This window comes from Mustela nigripes, chromosome 1 (assembly GCF_022355385.1).
Source record: "Mustela nigripes isolate SB6536 chromosome 1, MUSNIG.SB6536, whole genome shotgun sequence".
Taxonomy (NCBI): Eukaryota; Metazoa; Chordata; class Mammalia; order Carnivora; family Mustelidae; genus Mustela; species Mustela nigripes.
In genome coordinates this window covers 37069051-37088841 of record NC_081557.1, presented here as the reverse complement: position 1 = coordinate 37088841, position 19791 = coordinate 37069051, and the positions used below count along the sequence as shown (strand labels likewise).

The following is a 19791-nucleotide window of genomic DNA, read 5'->3' as shown; positions in this document are numbered from 1 at the left end:
GCACTCGCTTGCTCTGTCTCCCCTGCTGACAAATAAATAAATACAATCTTAAAAAAAAAAAAAAAAAGTATGAAGACAACTTCTTAAAATTCTTAGGGAAACAAGATAAAACCACCTAATTAATTTTTTTAAAGATTTTTTTTATTTATTTGTTTGACAGATAGAGATCATAGGTAGGCAGAGAGAGAGAGAGAGAGAGAGAGGAGGAGGAAGCAGGTTCCCTGCTGAGCAGAGAACCCGATGTGGGGCTGGATCCCAGGACCCCGGGACCATGACCTGAGCCGAAGGCAGAGGCTTTAACCCACTGAGCCACCCAGGCGCCCCCCACCTAATTAATTTTTTAAAAAACTTATAAAGTCATGTGTCAAAGGCCTGTAGAATCTCAAAGGACCCTAGATAGAATCTAACCTATTTCAGAACCTCCATTTCACAGATGAAGAAACTAAGGCCAACAAAACAGAATATAGATCCTTTCAATGAATAAAGAAAATGTAGTTTAACTGGGGGCTTGTGCCCCTAAAGCAAACGTGACTATAAATCAAGCACTCTTTAAGGGGATTTAAAAAAATCCTTGTCACAAAATGTAAAATGGAGACAGCAAGTATAAGAAGAAAGATGAAGAAGAAAGTTAGGAAATGATGAAGGAAGAAAGGGCAAGAGGTGAACAATGAGAAAGAGACACAACCTCAAAGGCTCAAAAATAACTAATTATTAACCTGGCCTTGGTATCTCTACCAACAAGATATTTATTAATCACAAAGAGAACAGCCATCACTTTTCAGTGATTAACTAAGCAATCAGATTCCACACTAGTATTGGCAAAACAGACAACATATGCCCCCCAATATGAGGTACCAGAGGAAAACTTTTCCTTTATATCTCTGTCAAAGCTATACAATTTGATTCTAATGATAAGAAAATATCAGACAACCCAAATTGTCGAATATTTTACAAATAACTTTAAGACTAAAAAACCATGAAAAATAAGTGCAATGTGCAATCCTGGATTGGATCCTAGACCCCCAAAATTTTTCTTTTGTTGGAAGGATATTACTGGAAGAACTAAGCTTAAATAATATATATTAGATAATGGTATTTTAAGTTCCTGATTTTGGTAACTGTACTAAGGCTGTATTAAAGACTCTTTTTTTTGTTTTTCAGGAAAAACACTAAAGGGATATTACTTCCACAACTTACTCTCAGAAGTAAAATGTACAGGATACTACGGGAAGGGTACCTATTCCACTCTGAATATTCCCTGGGGAAAGGCTTGCTGGAGATGAACCCTGAGTCACATCTAGAAAGATGACTAAGAATGAGTCAGATAAAAGGGCATACTTGGTAAAGGACAGAGGTTCCGAAGAGTTGTTGCTGTGCACTTCACACAGATTGTGACTAAGTGTGATGAGACTGTGTTTCTCCAGACATAATATGCGGTGTAAGAGCAGGAGTTTCAAATAAGTATGCACAGGTGCCTGGGGGTTGCCAGGTCTGGAGAGAGCAGCAGTCAAGGCAGCATGCACAGGAGTAATGGGACATGGATCACAAAGAGGCAGGGGAGCAGAAAGGGCAGCAAGGCAATACGTTAAACCAAATTTTACTCCCTATTCAATCCCAGCTCTTCTAATTTCAATTAAATGGAGAGTGCTTCAGGAACCTAACCTTTTTTTAAAAATGGAGGGGGGACCTCAAAGACTTATTAAGGTAACTAATCAAATAAAAGTATTTAATTTGGACAAGGTAGTATAATGTAGCCCTTACGAACCACAGGTGCTTCGCACTCAGAAAATATAGCTTCAAGTCACATCTCTGCCATATTGTGGGATCCTGAGCAACATATTTAACTTCTGAGCCTCAGTTTCCACAGCTATAAAAAAAAGAAACAATAAGCTATAAAGACTATATGAGGCAATGCTGGTAAAGTTTACAGCATGACATCTAACACACAGAATATATTCAGTATACATCAGACATTATCGATATAAAATATTCTGCATAGGTCCCTGTTCCTTATTAAAAACAAAACAAAACAAAACTTGAAACCATATTATAATTTGGTTACAGTATAAGATAGTAAAATGAATTGAATCAAGTCCAACCCACTTTCTCAAAAACACAAACTAGGGGCACCTGGCTGGCTCAGTTGAAAGAGCCTGCAACTGCTGTTCTCAGGGTTTTAAGTTTGAACCCCATGTTGATGTAGAGATTAGGTAAAAATAAAATAGTTAAAAAAAAAAAAAATAACCCACAAACTAAACTCCACCTATGTAAGTACTATACAAGTTTTATAAACCATATTATGGTTTTTCACCTTACAATTCTGCTGAAACTTATTAATATAAAGTCAAGGTTAAAATAAGAAATGAGAGCAGTTTCATTATTTAAATACTCAACTATGTATTTGAGGACATTATTTAAGTTTGGTGCTATTTTCAATGTTAACTACTTGTACAAATATTTCACAACTGCAACTTTAACCAAAAATTATAAATATGACAAGGCTTAAATCTATTATTCATAATCCATTTTAGCACCATTCTAAATAAACAGCTATGGATAGGCATAAAAATGAATAAGTCCTTAAAGTAATTAGTAGGATCCATTTTAAGCAATAAAGTATAGAATATTACAAGGGGTTCCATTTAAAAAAAAAAAAAAGGAATGTGGGGTATTTTGTGACAGGCCAGTAAGACAGCTGGAACAAAGCTGTTGGAGCGACAGCTGTGCACCAAGTACTGTTCATCTTAAACCACAAACTAAAGTAACCCATGTCAGACAACTTCATTTGACTAATCAGCTCAGCCAATGGCTCCTTCCTGAAACTGCTACACAGAAATCTAAGTAAATACATAATTTGCAACTAAGGAAGGAGAAAAAATATACAAAACATCAGTGTCTTTAAAGGTAAAATTAACTGAGACTCACAATTTAACATTATAACAAAATTTTCCATACTATTTTAACACCCGCTAAAATTATGATCGCAGAACCTATCAGACTTTATAATGGTAAGAAAATAATCCCAAAACCCAATGTTTGATGAAATTTGTATTACTGATACATAATCTCACCAATTTCTACTCCATTCTTAAGTTTCAACCAAATGATGTGTTTGACCATATAACACTGCAGCAATTATAGAAATTGTTAAGATTAAGTTATTTGATAGTTAAAAGCAGCTAATTCAAAACAAGTTTGGCAGGGAAATTCTATGCCAGTATATGAAAGCAATAAATTCACGTAGTACTCAATTAAGCTACTATAACCATTTATTTAAGCATCTGTAAGTCATTATATTATCACAGACCTAGTCCATTGTTCTATATTTCATCTCCATTTTTTCATTCCAAAAACCCATGAACCCCTCTCTAAACTTAAATTCACTCTTTTCTTAGTGAGTAAGATACACACCTGTGTATGCTTGCACACATGCATACACACACATAAGGAGAATTTCCCTACATTACTGACACACCTTAATTTCAGAGACAAAAGGGACAAAAATTACAAATTTCCTGGTCATGTATCGTTTCTACAAGATTTCTAAAATGTTGTATCTATCACAAAACTTCTTTTGCAGTTTGACTCAACTACTTGCTTACTGTTCTTTTCCTTTTAGCTAACAAATTGCTGACTGTTGTAATCTCAACCACATGTCATCATTTAACCAAAAACAAGGCATTAAAAGAAAACCCACCAGGAAATAAGACAAAAGTAATAAATCTTAAGACCTTACTCTCAGGCTGTTTTACATTTCCTGAGTCAGAATTTCTGCAAAGAAATTAAAATAGGACTATCTTCTCCAAAGACTATTTTCAATAAAACTGAATTTTAGTAGTTGATCCATAGCATTCAGTTTTATTGAAAATAGTCTTTGGAGAAGATAGTCCTATTTTAGGATCAACTACTAAAATTCCTAAAACTCAAGATTCAATTAAAATGTACATAGGCTATATATAATCTTTTAATTACAGAGACACTCTGAAATCCAAAATGAAAAATAGTTCGGTATTTTGTCCTCTTCAGTAATTAGCGACTATGTAACCATAATAGATACAACTCATCTTTCTTAAGACCCCTTTTTTCCCCCAACTATTTACTATATCTTGTTTAAGACCTAATACTAACAATAAATATTAACTAATATTTTGCTATATGATTACTTCTATGTAACAAAAGTATTCCTGGTCTATGACTTTCAAAATATAAAATATAAAATTTACAAACAAATACAACTAAGCGGCAAACGTTCAGGCAAAATATTCCAAATCTTTAAAATACTCTACTGGGGTGTGTGCCTCAGTCATTATGCATCTGCTTTCGGATCAGGTCATGATCTCAGGTCATGATCTCTGGGCCCTGGGATTGAGCCCTGAATCAGGCTCCCTGCTCAGCAGGGACTCTGCTTCTCTCCAAGCTTGTGTGTGATCTCACGCTCGTGTGGGCTCTTTCTCTCTCTCCCTCTCTCTCGCTCGCTCGCTTAGTCTCTCTCTCAAAAAAACAAAATCTTTAAATTAAAAATAGATAAATAAATAAAATCCTCTACTAAAATACTTATTTTAAACATTCTAGTTTTTACAGAGTTGAAAACAATGATGCATAAGTGAATCAGACACAGAATGGTTAACATGTCCAAAACCATAGTCATATAGTGGCTAAACCAAGATCTAAATAAATCCTGACTCACAGAAAGGATTCTCTGCACTACCTCAAGCTGTCTTTTCTCAAATAAGCAGCATGAATTTTTCCAGGTCTAGGAAATCCTTTTAAAAAACAAAAACATGGCAGCTGTGGTGTTTCATTCATAGACTGAATACAACTATGACAAAAACAACCACAAGGAGTAAGTTTCACAGAAACAACCTCTAGTTTTAAAATAATCTCTACATTTATATTCTCAATGCAGGGGAAATAAAAGAATAAAAACAAATTTAATTACACCTACATAAAAAATTTTAAGAAAGAAAATATGAAAAGGATAAAAACAAATTTGTCTAGATTATTTCATAAATACATAATCAAATTATACAATAAATGTAAATGGGCTGAATTCCCTACTAAAAGACAAAGACTCTCAAATCTGACCTTTAAAGATCACATTAAGTACTGTTCTCAAAAGCTTACCAAAAAACGATCAAAAAAGAAATGTAAAATATAAATGAAGTAAATGTATACAACCAGAAAAGCGAAATGGCAACATAATTTCACAAAATCAAAATCAAGGTTAAACTCCACACAAGATGCTACTGAATTTTAATATTTAAAAATATTAAATTCAGGATGCCTGGGTGGCTCAGTTGGTTGGATGACTGCCTTCGGCTCGGGTCATGATCCCGGAGTCCCGGGATCAAGTCCCGCATCGGGCTCCCAGCTCCAGGGGAGTCTGCTTCTCCCTCTGACCTTCTCCTCGCTCATGCTCTCTCTCACGGTCTCTCCCTCTCAAATAAATAAATAAAATCTTTAAAAAATAAAAAAAAAATCTTTAAAAATAAAAAAATATATTAAATTCAATATTTTTAATATTTATTTTAAAGATTTTATTTATTTATTTGACAGACAGAGATCATAAGTAGGCAGAGAGGCAGGCAGAGAGAGAGAGAGAGAGAAGCAGGCTCCCTCCTGGGAAGGGAGCCCGATGCGGGGCTTGATCCCAGGACCCTGGGATCATGACCTGAGCCCAAGGCAGAGGCTTTAACCCACTGAGTCACCCAGGCGCCCCTTAATATTTAATTTTAAAAGAAAGATTCAATAATAACATTTTATATACAAATGACATAGTATTAAAATAAAGCAAGGTAAGAAATATGAGATAAAATAAAATGCAGTTTTTATGGGATATTATGTTATAATAAATGTATTTCAGAGTTTCACAGATTAGATAAGAAAAAAGGGAAGATACAGAAGATTTGAATAATATAATAAATTCCATTTTAATAGATTTGAATAAAACTTTGCACCTTACAAGCTACAAATGAATACTGTTCTCTCATGTTCTTGGAATATTTACAAAAATTAATGGTATGTTTGGCCATTAAAAATCCTTAATATTCCAAAACAGAATTTACAGGTCATGTACTTTGACCACAGCCCAAAAAAGCTAGAAGTCCACAAAAGGATCTACTCAATCCTTCGTCAAATATTTACTTTAAAAATTAAGGAGATATCCAAACTGAAATTAAAATTATCTAAAAATGAAAAGTATAAAATTTCATATCAAAGGACACCATGCAAAATCAGTCCTGTAATGCCTTTCCACAAATCATTAAGGATACTGCAAATATTTTGGAAAATCTCTCACTAAAATTCTTTGCAATACCATTAAAAATACACATTGTAACATATAAATTATCTAAAGTACTATTGTGAAAAACTGATGGCAATCAATCTCATTTTTTTAAAAAAGCACAATACTGAGGGTTGCTGGGGGGATGGGGTAGCTGGGTGCTGGACATTAAGGAGGGCACATGACATAATGAGCACTGGGTATTATATAAGACTGAGAAATCACTGACCTCTAGCTCTAAAACTAATAATACATTATATATTAATTAAATTTAAATTTAAAAAATAAGAGAAAAAAATTTTTTAATTTAAAAAACAAAAACAAAAAGTTTAGGTATGAAATCATAAAAAGACATCTATACACAACACAATACAAAATAAGCATACTTCAGACTAGACACACACACACAAGCACATGCTAACGTTAAAGAAAGGATTCTTTTTCTTCTAAGCCATTTCAATTTCTATACCTACAGCAAGAAAAACCTCTGCCTTGATCTTCATTTTACAGCACGCACACATACACTCAGAATCTCCCCAGCCTCTTCAGTGGCTCAAAGCAGAAAGCTTAGCCTTGAAGGGTAAATAAATTTGAAAACTATCCCTTTTAACCATCTCTAATTCTCCAAAATTATACCTCTCAGGAAAACCCCCAAATTAACTGCATGTCATAGTGGGCTTAACAGAATTTCACATCTGTTGAAATCCTGCTGATACTCCAAAAATTATCACTCCCTCATATCAACCTCCCTGCCTTTCAGCATCAAAAAAGACTGGGAATCAAAGTCTCCCAAGGCAATTCTGAAAAATAGTCAGTTTTTCACCCCCAACACCAGAACAGTTACATTTTTAATACATTTTTAAAAACATATTCTACCACACAAGGACAAACTCCTCCCCTGGAAAAAGTTATTTCCTTACACAGTAACAAACTTTAGAAAATAGTTTTGTGCCCTTAAGAAAAAAAAAAAAAAAAACAAGAGAATATTACCACTGGTTAGTATCAGACTGAGATATCAAGGGCATTAAATTGGTTTGAGACAGTAATTACATTTCACATCCAGAAAATTTCATCAGTGATACAGAAGGCAAATTTAACAAATTCTCCTAGATGGAGACTATCTTATTCTTTTTGCTGATTAACTTAACACAATATGGTATGATTTCAGAGAATCAATGCATAAATAGTAAGTATTTCTTAAGATAACTGAGAAAATGAATAAAAATGGAAAAGAAAACCTTCCCAGACCTGAGAGTGTTTCATCATTTTCCAGGGAATACTAGTGAACAGAGAAAAAGTTCTTCTCATAATAATCAGAATCATTTTGAATGATGAAAGAAGGTTACAAGTATGCAAGTAAAAAATAAGTTATTCCTGCAGAATGGAAACTTGAGGTCAGTCAGCCAAATAAAGGTAAAGAAATGGAAAACAAAGATATGCCTCTATTATTTTAATACAAAATGCTGGGGCCCAATACTTTTACATCCAGCCAAATCATCATTTATCATGCAAAAGTAAATATCTTGGGTATTGTTTCAGTAAAAAGCACTCGAAAGTATTCTGTAAATCCCAATTCAAAATAAAAACTGTTGACGGGGCGCCTGGGTGGCTCAGTGGATTAAAGCCTCTGCCTTTGGCTCAGGTCATGAACTCAGGGTTCTGGGATGGAGCCCCCCATCGGGCTCTCTGCTCAGTAGAAGCCTGCTTCCCCCTCTCTCTGCCTGCCTCTCTGCCTACTTGTGATCTCTCTCTGTCAAAAAAATATATAAAGTCTTAAAAAAAAAAAGGCAAAAAAACCTAGCTGTTGATAAAGTCTATTATAAGCACTGAAACCAGTTAGAATGATACAAATGGCAAATAAAAGCAATAAACCTTCATAAGAAAGGGATTAATACCATTATTATTTACTATTATAATAGCAAATTAGAATGCAAAAAAAAAAAAAACAAAACAAAAAAACCCAATCTTTTTAAAACCCTGCAACACACACTATTGGCATCTTTAAATAATAAGGACACGAAATTTGGGACAGGAATAGGTGCAAACAGTGCTAAATTCCTCATTTCCCATAACTGGGAATAAAACACTATCATTCTGTTTTTTTCTAATTAAATATGTTTAAGATTATGAATAATTTTTTAAAGATTTTTATTTATTTGTCAGAACACACAAGGAAGGGGATCAGCAGGCAAAGGGAAAAGCAGGTTTCCTGCTGAGCAAGAAGCCCAATGTAGAACTTGATCCCAGGACCCTGAGATCATGACCTGAACCAAAGGCAGACACTTAACCAACTGAGCCACCCAGGTGTCCTAAGATTATGAATGATTTTAAGGTAAATCTGAGTCATAAAAAAGAGAGCGAGCAAGCAAGAGAATCTACCATTCAAATCTACCACAGAGCACAGGGGGAAAAATTTTATGAATACAAGATTAGTGCAAAGGGAGGTCATTACGCTAAAGATCATGGCCAAAATCAGTAGTCATCCAACATAAATTTTTCAACCCTTCTCTCAAAAGATACCTGGCTAGAAAATTAGGCAGAAATTATCTCCTTAAACAGAAAGTTGGTCCCCTTTTTGTCTTAACTTGGTTTCTTTGAGTTTAATTTCATTCAGCACCTAGCTACACTGATAATGAAAACCAGATTTTGTTAACATAACTGAGTAAACAAACTGCTTAATATCATTACCTAAAGCAACATCAGAAGTGTTGGTTTCAGTCACTTGGTCAAGGTGATGGATGTAAGCCAGGCTTCCCCACTGTGGTTACTATTTTCTCTTGATAATAATATCTCATGGACAGGTACTTTAAAACTATATTAATATCCAGCTACCCTAAAATCCACTAGCTCTAACATCTATTTATGATTCTGACTCAAATCAATTGTTATGATGGCCAAATAGTGATTTCCTAATTCACCATTGCCTCTGAGCTTATCAGATTTCTTAAGGAAGAACTTCCTTTCCTCCTTCATTTTTTTATTTATCCCTAAGGATTCACAGACTCCTACTTTATGGATAGTAACCAATTACTATAATTGTTATATTGTCCCCAAATTAGCCAACGGGAGTCCTTCTGGGTTGGCTGTCTCTTTAACATGTCACCATCATTTTGGTTTTTTAGCACTTCCCTACTTTCTGACTCTACATGATACTTCAAGCTCATCTTCTATTTTTCCCTGGCCTAACCCTAACTCTAAGGTTCCTGTTAGTAAAGAATGGTATTGAGAAACCAAGATGTGGTACTAGGTATTTTCACTGCTAATAGGGAGTCACTGTTTCTTTTTTTAAATTTTATTTTTAGATTTTTTTATTTATTTGACAGAGAGATCACAAGTAAACAGAGAGGCAGGCAGAGAGAGGAGAAGCAGACTCCCCACCGAGCAGGGAACCCAGTGTGGCGCTGGAGATCATGACCTGAGCCGAAGGCAAAGGCTTAACCCACTGAGCCACCCAGGTGCCCCAGTCACTGTTTCTAGGCACTCTTAGCAGAGAGCACTAGAAAAAAGATGCACAGATGAATGTATATGTATTCATATGCATCTAGTTCTGCATCTATAATTTTTAAACCATGAATTTATGCCAATATCTTCAATTCTAAACAAGAATCAGAGTTGATGCTAACCTTCCCCCTTTCCACAGTGAGAACAAACAGTGAGAAAGTTGGCTCCCATTTTCCAAAATGTATTTACTTATTTGCTTAATCTTAGTATAGAAAATCATTTCGCGGGCGCCTGGGTGGCTCAGTGGGTTAAGCCACTGCCTTCGGCTCAGGTCATGATCTCAGGGTCCTGGGATCGAGTCCCGCATTGGGTTCCATGCTCAGTGGGGAACTGCTTCTCCCTCTCCTTCTACCTGCTGCTCCCCCTGCTTGTGCTCTTTCACTGGCTCTCTGTCACATGAATAAATAAAATCTCTCTCTGCCTGCCTCTCTGCTTACTTGCGATCTTTCTCTCTGTCAAATAAATAAATAAAATCTTTAAAAAAAAAATCATTTCAGAATTGAAAACCCATACCTCTGCGACACACACACACACAGCCTATTAACTAGAGTTCAATGTTTGTTTCAAGTACTGTCTGTCTTTATCCTGAGGACATAGTCCAAACACCAAGTTCAAAAGTTAGGGTTTTTCCCCCCTTTGGTGTGGTTATGTTACTCATCTGAAATTAGGTTCAGTTCATTTATTTGTTTGTATTCCACCTTAGGGTGGCCTTTTTCTTCATCACTTGATTGTACTGGTGTCTGCTGTTTATGGACTGAGTATGTGAAACATTAAACATGGTTCCAAAAGTCACAAAGTATCCTTGGAAAGGTCACCAACTCCATTCTCTCTACCCTTTCCCCCTCATTCCTACCCACTCTCTATGGCTAACCAATCTCATTAATCTCTTCTTTACCCACTCAGTGCTGAAAATACCTACCTTCTTATTTCCCCTTCTTTCTTACACTGCACATTATACTGTAGATACTTTTGCACTTTTTTTCACTGAACAATTTATCCTGGAAAGCACTTCCTATCAGTTCATAGAGAACTTTCTTATTTTTTTAATAGGTACATAATGCTCCACTGGGTAAATGTACATTTTATTCAATTCCTCTCCTATTCTGTAAATTGTTAATTTTTTAAATTTCAAACAATGCTGTAAGCTTATACATGTGTATTTTCATACTCGTGGAAGTGTATTTTCAGGGTAAATTCCTAGATCTGGGATAACTAAGTCAAAAGGTAAACATATACAGTCAAATCTACATCTGTTATATGTCTCCTGATACAGTGCACTAAGAACAACTCATTATTTCTGTGTCATTCCTGCCCCCCCAAAAATGCATAAGCCAAATTTACCCATGAGGAAACAAACTCATATTGAGGGAACTCTACAAATAACTTCCACTCTTCAAAAATGTCAATGTCCTAAAACACAAAGACTAAAAAACTGCTCCAAATTAAAGACATGGAAACAGAATGCGGTACATAATCAGAGATTTTCTTATGCTATAAAGGGCATTATTGGGACAACAGACAAAATCTGAAAAAGCTCTGCATGTTAGCTTAATAATATATCAATGTTAATATCTGATTTTGGTTGTACACTATGTTTATATAAGCAAATGACCTTGTATTTAGGAAATATACATGAAGAGACTTAAAAATAAGGGGTCACTGTCTTCAATTTACACTCAAATGATTTTAAATAAAACAGCATAGATTGGGAAGATAAAAAACAAATATGGTAAAACATGTTATTTTATAAAATATGTTAGCATCCGGAAAATCTGAGTAAAGTTTTTTTTTTTTAAAGCAACATTGGATGTTACTTTGACTTTTATATCCATACTTCAACTACTAAGCATGTACTTACTTGTATACAAAGCTCTTTCTCCTAGAAGAAAATAATCACCAAATGAGGTGACAAGATAAGTTGGCGGGCAATATTAAACTACTAATATATACAAACAACAATTTTTGTGACTGTAATATTTTTAATTAAACTACAATTTAATGCTATGTAGCCAATAAACAATCACATTGCTTTTGTAAAACACTAAAAACAAAATATAATTTATAAGGTGACAAGGAACTCATTCTATGTCTCCAGTAGCCTAATTTTAGACAACTTAAATTTGTTTCTTTTAGAGCCATAAAAATAAGTGAGTATATAAATCTTTGTCTTTCTCATAAAAGCCTGAGAGCTGTTTCTCTTTACAAAGTAAAAATAAATCAAAGGTCTACCAAGGACATTACTTTAAACTAAGTTTCAATCCCAAACACAGACTCAGCAACTCTGCCCAAAGTAATTCAAGATCAAGGCCTTGCCAGAAGATTCACTATTAACTCCACAATGTCTACTGACAGTGTGAAAGTGTTTTATTCACGGTCACTTTTCAGTAAGGAGGGCATACAGAACTACTACTCTAAAGACACTTCTGTTTTTCCTCGAAAGGAAGGAAGGATGGCAGGAAGGAAGGAAGGGAGGGAAAGAAAGGAAGAGGAAATCTTTGTACAGCATCAGAAAATCTGTTTCAATTTTATGATCTATTACTTTGAAAATGGAACCTTCAGAGGCTCCTAGGTGGCTCAGTCGGTTAAGAGTCCAATTTCTAATTTTGGCTTAGGTCATGATCTCAAGGTTGTGAGATCAAGCCCTGGGATGGGCTCTAGGCTCAGGAGGGAGTCTGCTTCAGATTCTCTCTCTCTCCCTCTATCCCTCCCCATGCCAAAAAAAAAAAAAAAGAAAGAAAGAAAAAATTAAAAGGAACTTTTAAAATTAAAAAAGCAATACTGCTTTTTAAAAAATCTCCTTTCAGGGCACCAGTGTGGCTCAGTTGATTGAGTTCTGCCTTCACCTCAGGTCATGATCCAGAGGTCCTGGGAGGGAGCCCAACTCGGGGCTCCCTTGCTCAGTGGGGAGCCTGCTTCTCCCTCTCCCTCTGCCACTGCCCCTGCTTGAGCTCTCTATCAAATAAATAAAATCTTTGAAAAAAAAAGTCTCTCTTCCCACCCAGTCCCCCGTTTTAAAGTTACCAGTTTAATTCCCAACCAAATTAACAACTACTTTTACTTCAAAGTTTGCAAAGACCCACATTTCAGCCTCACAAGTGAATTAAAAATCTCATCCCAGTAGGCAGCTGCCTATCATCATCACTTTGCCTTCTAATGGTATTATATCAAGGGGAAAAACAGGATTCTTGACCTATTCAACAGAAATGTCCCCACTACACTGCTGCAACTTTCCCTATCCCATTAGAGACGCACACATGTTAGAATGAGTAAGAGTGAGTTTTAAGAGACCTCAGGTTAGACTTTCTCTGCTTCTCCTCTAACAGAAGTGGCCATCCTCTTCCTTGCATGCCTACCACTTCTTTGCAGGAGCTATCCGCAGATCCACTTCTGGTGTTACTAAAATAATCTCCAATAAATACCACCATCAGCAGAGGTGCCTTATTTGTCAATACCAAGAATTCATTTGTAAATCACTCTGAAAATGTAAAGCAATAGATGCACACAAAAAGATAAACCTATAGTTTCAGATTCACAGACATGAGTTATTTTATATGACTTACAACTGCAGAGTGTCTTCAAGATGTTGCAGTAGAGGACCAATTCTGGAACCTAAACTTACGCCCTTCACACGTGGACCAGTTAAACTATAACATAATGAGTCCTGAAATCTCTTCTAGGATCTTTGCCCCAGGAAAAGTCCATGAAAAAGCATTCAGAGAAAAGACAAACTCTGAGTAAAAAGCAAGGTCTGAGTCAGGTCCAGACTAACAGATTGTAAAACTGACTAAAACTCAACACGTGAGCAATCAACTATCTCCCACACACCTCAAAATCTGACACACTGCTCAATAAAGTAAGGATGCTAAACAAAGCCTATAAGCTGGGAAATTCCTCTAATTCTGTAAAACACATGTGTTCTCTTTTGAGAGTTAGCAGGTAAAGCATTAACCCAAAACCCCAATAATACTCCAAATTTCCCAAAAATCAACTTGCAACTGATAAAAAGAAGTTTCCCCAACTCAAAACGGGATCAACATTTATCACCTAAAGACCACACAATGTGAAGAGGGGAATCTGAGGTTGGGGTGGGAGGTAGGGAGTGCTGAAGCCTTAAGAGACCAGATTATGTGTCGAGCAAAAATGAAGAAATTACAAACTTTGTTTTGGAAGAACAAGATAATAATAGCAGCAAATAATACCAGGTAACAATTATTATTAACTTACTCTATAGATGGCACTGTGCTGAATGATTTGCCATGCTATTGTATTTATTCCAAAAACCCTAAAGATACTATTATTAGTCTCCCTTTTCAGAGGAGACTCAGAGAACCCAAGATATTTGACTAAAGACACATAGCTAGCTAACTAAATAAGAACCCAGAATTTCAAAAGCACAGAGATTTGTTCACCCAAACTCAACATTTTATGGAGAAAAATAAAACTAAAGCCTTGAAAAGACTGAAAGATTAAGAGATTCCCCAGCATCACGTGAGTAGAGAGACCTAGAATCCAGATACGCCAAACTCTCTCCATTTCACTTGGTAAAATGTTAAGATCATTTCCTAACTACAATTTACTCATCATTTAGGTATTCTATTTACCAACAAAACTTAAAACATTTTTCAAAAAACTATGAACAACAGAAACATTAACTCCACATATTTAACATTTTTATACACTTTATGATTTGCTAAATTCATTTTTAAAAGAGGAAAAGGCACCTCAATTAAGCAATTATTGCCTTAATTTCCTATTTTGCAGCTCTTCATATGCATAGGTCCCAATACATCTAAGGTTAAAGAAAGTCAAGACTAAAGACAAAGTCATTTTTAAATTCTCCATTCCCCAATTTACTGTATTTTTTCTGCTCAAGATTATATAAGAGAAAAATATATACTGAACCCTAAAAAGTGTCATTTCAGAAGACTTAAAAAGTAAATAAAACCAATTTGTGTCATCCTGATCTCCTACAACAAGAACTGACTTCCACTTATTAAGATTATTATCCTCCTGCCATCTCCTCTCCAATTACCACTGCTAGACAATCACAGCAGAATGAATTTTAATTTCCCAAGAGTCAGACAATAAATAGTGGTTCTATTAAGTGTAGATGATAAATAGTCACTTTAGCTCCATAGTATAAGATTAATATAACAACAATAATGTCTGTAGACTTTTTATACAATAGGCATTGTTTTAAGTCCTTGACATAGATCAACTCATTTAATTTTCACCACAAGAGTATGTGGTACTGTGTATTTCCCCAGATTACAGATGGGGAAAATTGAGATACTGAGAGATTAAGAAATTTATCTAAGATTATACTGCAGCAAGTGGTAGAGTTGAGACTGCACCCAGGTGGACTGGCTTCTACCTCTGCAAAAGCCCCCTCAGAGTCGGAGCGTACTGGTCCCTTTCACTGGCTCCAGATTATCTGCCTCTCACACTCCCCTCCTTGCCTGCCTGCCTTCTCTCTCTCCCAACTAGCATATAACCTCCCCCATACTCACATACTCTCTCCCTAACACCAAGCCTATACAGTACTGTTATCAATTCTTCCCAAACTGACTTTTCCCCAATTCTGAATTCCCTTTGCATTTAAATGTGATACAAAATTATATACATAGACACTTACACTAATAGCCATCATTAACTGAGCACACACTATGTGACCCACAAGAGTGCTAAGGACACTCCCATAATTCAAAAGATAATAAACAATGTGTGATCCTATCCCTTTTGCTGATGATTAAGTGGAGACTCAGGGAAGCTGAATATTCTGGCAGTGTTCTCACAACCAATAAATGACAGAGCAAGATAAACACGTTGACTCAAAGCTCACTTTTTCTCCATGTATACATGTGTGTGTTTCTCATCCATACACGGCTCATTTACTTCTTTCATACCATCTAGGACAGTACTATTCATAAAGGAGATGTTTCTTTAACAGAAGAATTCTAGAGAATCATTTTTTAAAACAGCAATTACTGTTATCTTAGCAGTTTCTGAAACTATTTCCCAAAAATAAAAGGTTCCAATACCTTAATTAAATAACTTACATATTTAAGTATATTCAGATAGTCCCTCCTCCACAAAGGACCTACGTATGTGTAGTTTAACCTTTCAGGTGACACTTTACTAATACTGGAACCCCGGATTCTTTTCTCACTCCTCACCACCACTGCCAGCCCCTCAAGTACAGTCTCCAAAGAAAGGTTAAGGTATAAACTGTTTTGCTTTGCCATCAGTTAAAATCTCTCTTGGCCCTAGCGAAATAGCAACAAGACAATATCCCTGATTCTGCAGCCTGCTAAACTTAAACCAATCTCACCTCTTACTCGGTGTGATTTTTTTTTTTTAAACCCACTTAATAATGAACATACTGTAAATGCTCATTACATAAACATCTCTTCCTGGACAAAAAGGTTGTAGCAGTAGTTTTTAACCCCTTGAAATATTTTAACAGCAATTATTGCTCATTTAGTCAACGTAAAAGGTAACAATCATATTTATGTTAACAGTACTCTGTATTTTAACGTCACTCTAAACGTTAAGTGAAATTGAAACAAGCCATTCATGTATCCCAGCTGATAACAGATGGATGAAACGGAAACCAGAAATCAATTCTTCACCGAGGCATCTTAACAGTATTCTTAATATAGTAAGAATATCTTTGTTACTGTTATAAAGGGGTACCTTCGTTCTCTCCCGGCATATGCCACACCTTTTAGGTTGACAAAAGCAGAGAGACATCTGGGTTTCTCATTTTCAAAATCCCCCGAAAAGATCACTCAAACCTCTTAACAAGAGCAAATCCTAAGAATGAAGAATTCCACCGCCCTCTTCTTTACCACAAGCTCTGACTTTCGCCTCTACCAACCAGAGAGAGCTGGGAGTGGAGGAGTGGGTAGTTGGAACAGATAGGGAAGGCACGCCCGGGTCAGTCATCTCCTAGCCTGGCCCATCCCAAACTTCACCTTGGCAAAGAGAGAAGCAGGAAGGCACCAGGAATTCCTAGGAAATGGTCTCACCCCTATCGGAGAACATTCTTAACTTCCTCGAAGCCACCATTTCCCTCGGGCATGATCACACACTCCCACCCGGACATAGTACCTAAGAGATTACTTAAAAGAAAAGCACAAACAGACACAAAGAGAAACATACAGCTCGAAGCCGGCAGCTCGGGCTCAGCGTGCTCGGAGAAACCCGCAGACCACGCGGAGCCGCGGCCAAGTTGCTACCGCGATCGCACCGACGGTGCAGGAGGCGGCCGCAGCGGCTGAAAGCCCAGCGCGAGGGGCTGCAGCCCCGCACCCGACGCCCCGAGACCCAGCAGCGGGGCAGGAAGCACGGCGCGGCGGCGCAGCCTCCCGGGAGGCTCGGCCCCGGCCCCGACCGGAGCGATAAGGTGGATCGGCGCTTCCCACCCTGCCAGCTCCGCCCTCCCGGACACATTCCTGAGAAGCCCGACTCCCCGGACGCCGAACAGGGCGCCGGGCAGGCAGGAGCGCGGCGCCACGGCCGCAGGGCAGGAGGGCAGAGCCCGGCCCGCACCACCGCCCCCGCCCCCAACTCGCCCCCGGCCCGCGCCGCGCCTCAGGGGCGACCCGCCTCTGGGGCGGGGTCGCGGCAGCCGCCCCGCCACAGGTAGCGCGAGCCCCCGCCCGCCGCCGCCCCGGCGCCCCCGGCAGGCCCGCTCCAGGCACCTGGATGAACTGGATGGTGAGCGCCGACTTGCCCACGCCGCCTCCGCCGACCACCACGAGCCGGTACTTCTCCTGGCCGGAGCCGTCCCGCCAGCCGGCCGCGGCCATGGGGACGCCGCCGAGCCCGCCCGGCCACGCCGAGCCGCCGCCCGCCCTAGGCCCGGCTCCGGAGACGTGTGCGGCCGGCGGGCTGCGGGCGAGCGGCGGGCGGGGGTCCCGGGCGCCGGGAGCTGCCGGGAGGGCCGCTCCGGGCGGCAACGCGGCGCCCGGGCTGGCCGGGTCCCGCCCGAGGCGCGGAGGAGCCGGAGGACCGCAGGGGCCAGGGGCGGCAGCGGCCGGGGGGCGCGCGCTCCTCCACACGTCTCCGCAGCGCCTGCCGAACACTGCCTCCAGCGCCGCTACAAATGGCCGTCTGGGGGCCGGGCTGCGAGGCTGAGGTGCTGCATATGCATGAGGGGGCGGGGCGGGCGGGGCGGGGCCGCGCTGGCCTGGGCTGAGACTCCGGCGCTGACCCCTGGCGGCTCAGACCCCCGCGGACCCGCCCCTGGCGTCCCTCGACAGTGAGAGTGAGTTGAGGGAGCGCGGGAGTGACGGTGAGGGTGGAAGGTGTGGGAGTGAGATTCAAGCGCTGACAGAGGGCGACTCAGACCCCCGCAACCGGACCCCTCCGATCCCTTGACAGTGAGTGTGTGTATGTGTGTCTGTATGTGTCTGTGTGTGTCTGTGTGTCTGTGCGCGCGTGTACACGCGCGCGTGCGCGTGTAGGACGAGTGGGTGTCAAGTGGGAGCGGGAGGAAGACAGTAGACGGAGTGTGACCATAACTGTGCAATGTCAGGGATTGCCAGGGATTCCATGGATGAAAAAATACAGTATGTGAAGGCGTTGTGAAAAATAGAGCTGTTGTCATCTTAACTCAGTTTTTGTAGGAGAGTAAATATCCTGTTTTAAGAATACAGATGGTGACCGTGATTGTGTGAAAAATAGTGTGTGACAGTGATTGAGGATCAGAACTGTGTCACAGTAGTTGTGTGTGTGATGGGTTGCAGCCGGAGGGTAGGGGAGGAACGTGACAGTGACTGAGTGAGCATGGGGGATGTCACAGTGATTGAGGGTGCATGGACGAGAGTAAATGGGACAGGTTTCGTATATGTCAGGAGAGCATCCTAGTGGCTTCATTTATGTGTGAGAAATATGTGGTCATTGTCTAGAGGAGTGTAAGTGAGAGGTTAGTTTGTAATTATGGACACAGTACATACCAAGCACTTACCCAGTCCTAGAGATCCTCTCCTGAACAAAGCCGCATCCCTGCCCTCAGAGAACTTATAGTCCAGTGGGGGAGACAGCCAGGACAACGACAAAATTATCAGGCATAATGATAAGCACTGTAACTATTAAGAACCATGCAGCATGTGTGCCCATAACAGAAGCATTCCCCCGAGAGTTGAGTGGTCAAGGAAGGCTTCCTAAAAGATCTGAAGAATAAGTAATAGAGACAGGTGAATAATTAGAAGAAAGGTATTCCAGAGAAAGGAGAGTGCATGTGCAAAAGTCAGAGCTCAGAAGATAAGAATTATGTCATGTGATTTGGAATGTATTGGGGAAGTTTGCGTGCCAGTGATCCTGAGCTGAAAGGGATTATAGGGGCATTTGGTTGGTGTAATTGGTTAAGCCTCCAACTCTTGGTTTCTGCTCAGGCCCTCATCTCAGGGTCATGGGATCGAGCCCCACCTTGGGCTCCCTGCTTAGTGGGGAGTCAGCTTGTCATTCTCTCTTCTCTTTGCTCTAACCCTCCCACTAGTTCTCTCTCTCTCTCTCTCTCTTTCTCTCAAATAAAGAAATCTTTTTTTTTTTTAAGTGGTTATCTATGTGTATGTCAGTTTAACCAAATGTAGCAGGAATCACAGCTCTATGTGGAGGTAGTATCAGGTAGTAGATAAGGCCATAGGGTCTGGGGCCAAACTGTCTGGATTCAAATCCTAGCTCTTCCACTAATGTTTAGAACTGAAACTCTGTATCCCAAGTTTTGTCTTTCCTAAGGACAGTAAGGCTACTTACCATAAGGGTTGTTTTGTTGCTGCTGTTGTTGTTGTTCAGCAAGAATCAAATGAGTTAATACCTATAAGGCACATAAAACAGTGCCTGGTATGCAGTAAGCTTCTATTGCAATTTTGGAACATGAGGGCAAGTTCTTGGACACTTCCTAGTGACTTCCTTGGAACTGATAGAATACAGCAGAAAAGATGCTATATAACTTTCAAGGCTAGGTCAGAAGAGGCCATTCAGCTTCCACCTGTTCTCTT

The 19791-nt window shown here is 39.1% G+C and overlaps 1 protein-coding gene across 2 annotated transcripts in view; it reads right to left on the bottom strand.

The window, feature by feature from the left end:
* Positions 1-17638, bottom strand: part of RRAS2 (RAS related 2) — a 71299-nt gene extending 53661 nt beyond the window's left edge. The window contains exon 1 of one of the 2 annotated variants that reach the window (XM_059407962.1): positions 17491-17638. In XM_059407962.1, coding sequence (XP_059263945.1) covers positions 17491-17598 — 108 coding nt within the window. In that variant the 5' untranslated portion in view covers positions 17599-17638. Of the gene's footprint in view, positions 1-16948; positions 17173-17490 lie in introns of those variants that run through there. The other variant, XM_059407955.1, reaches the window with a different exon arrangement.
* Positions 17639-19791: the final 2153 nt, after the last annotated feature.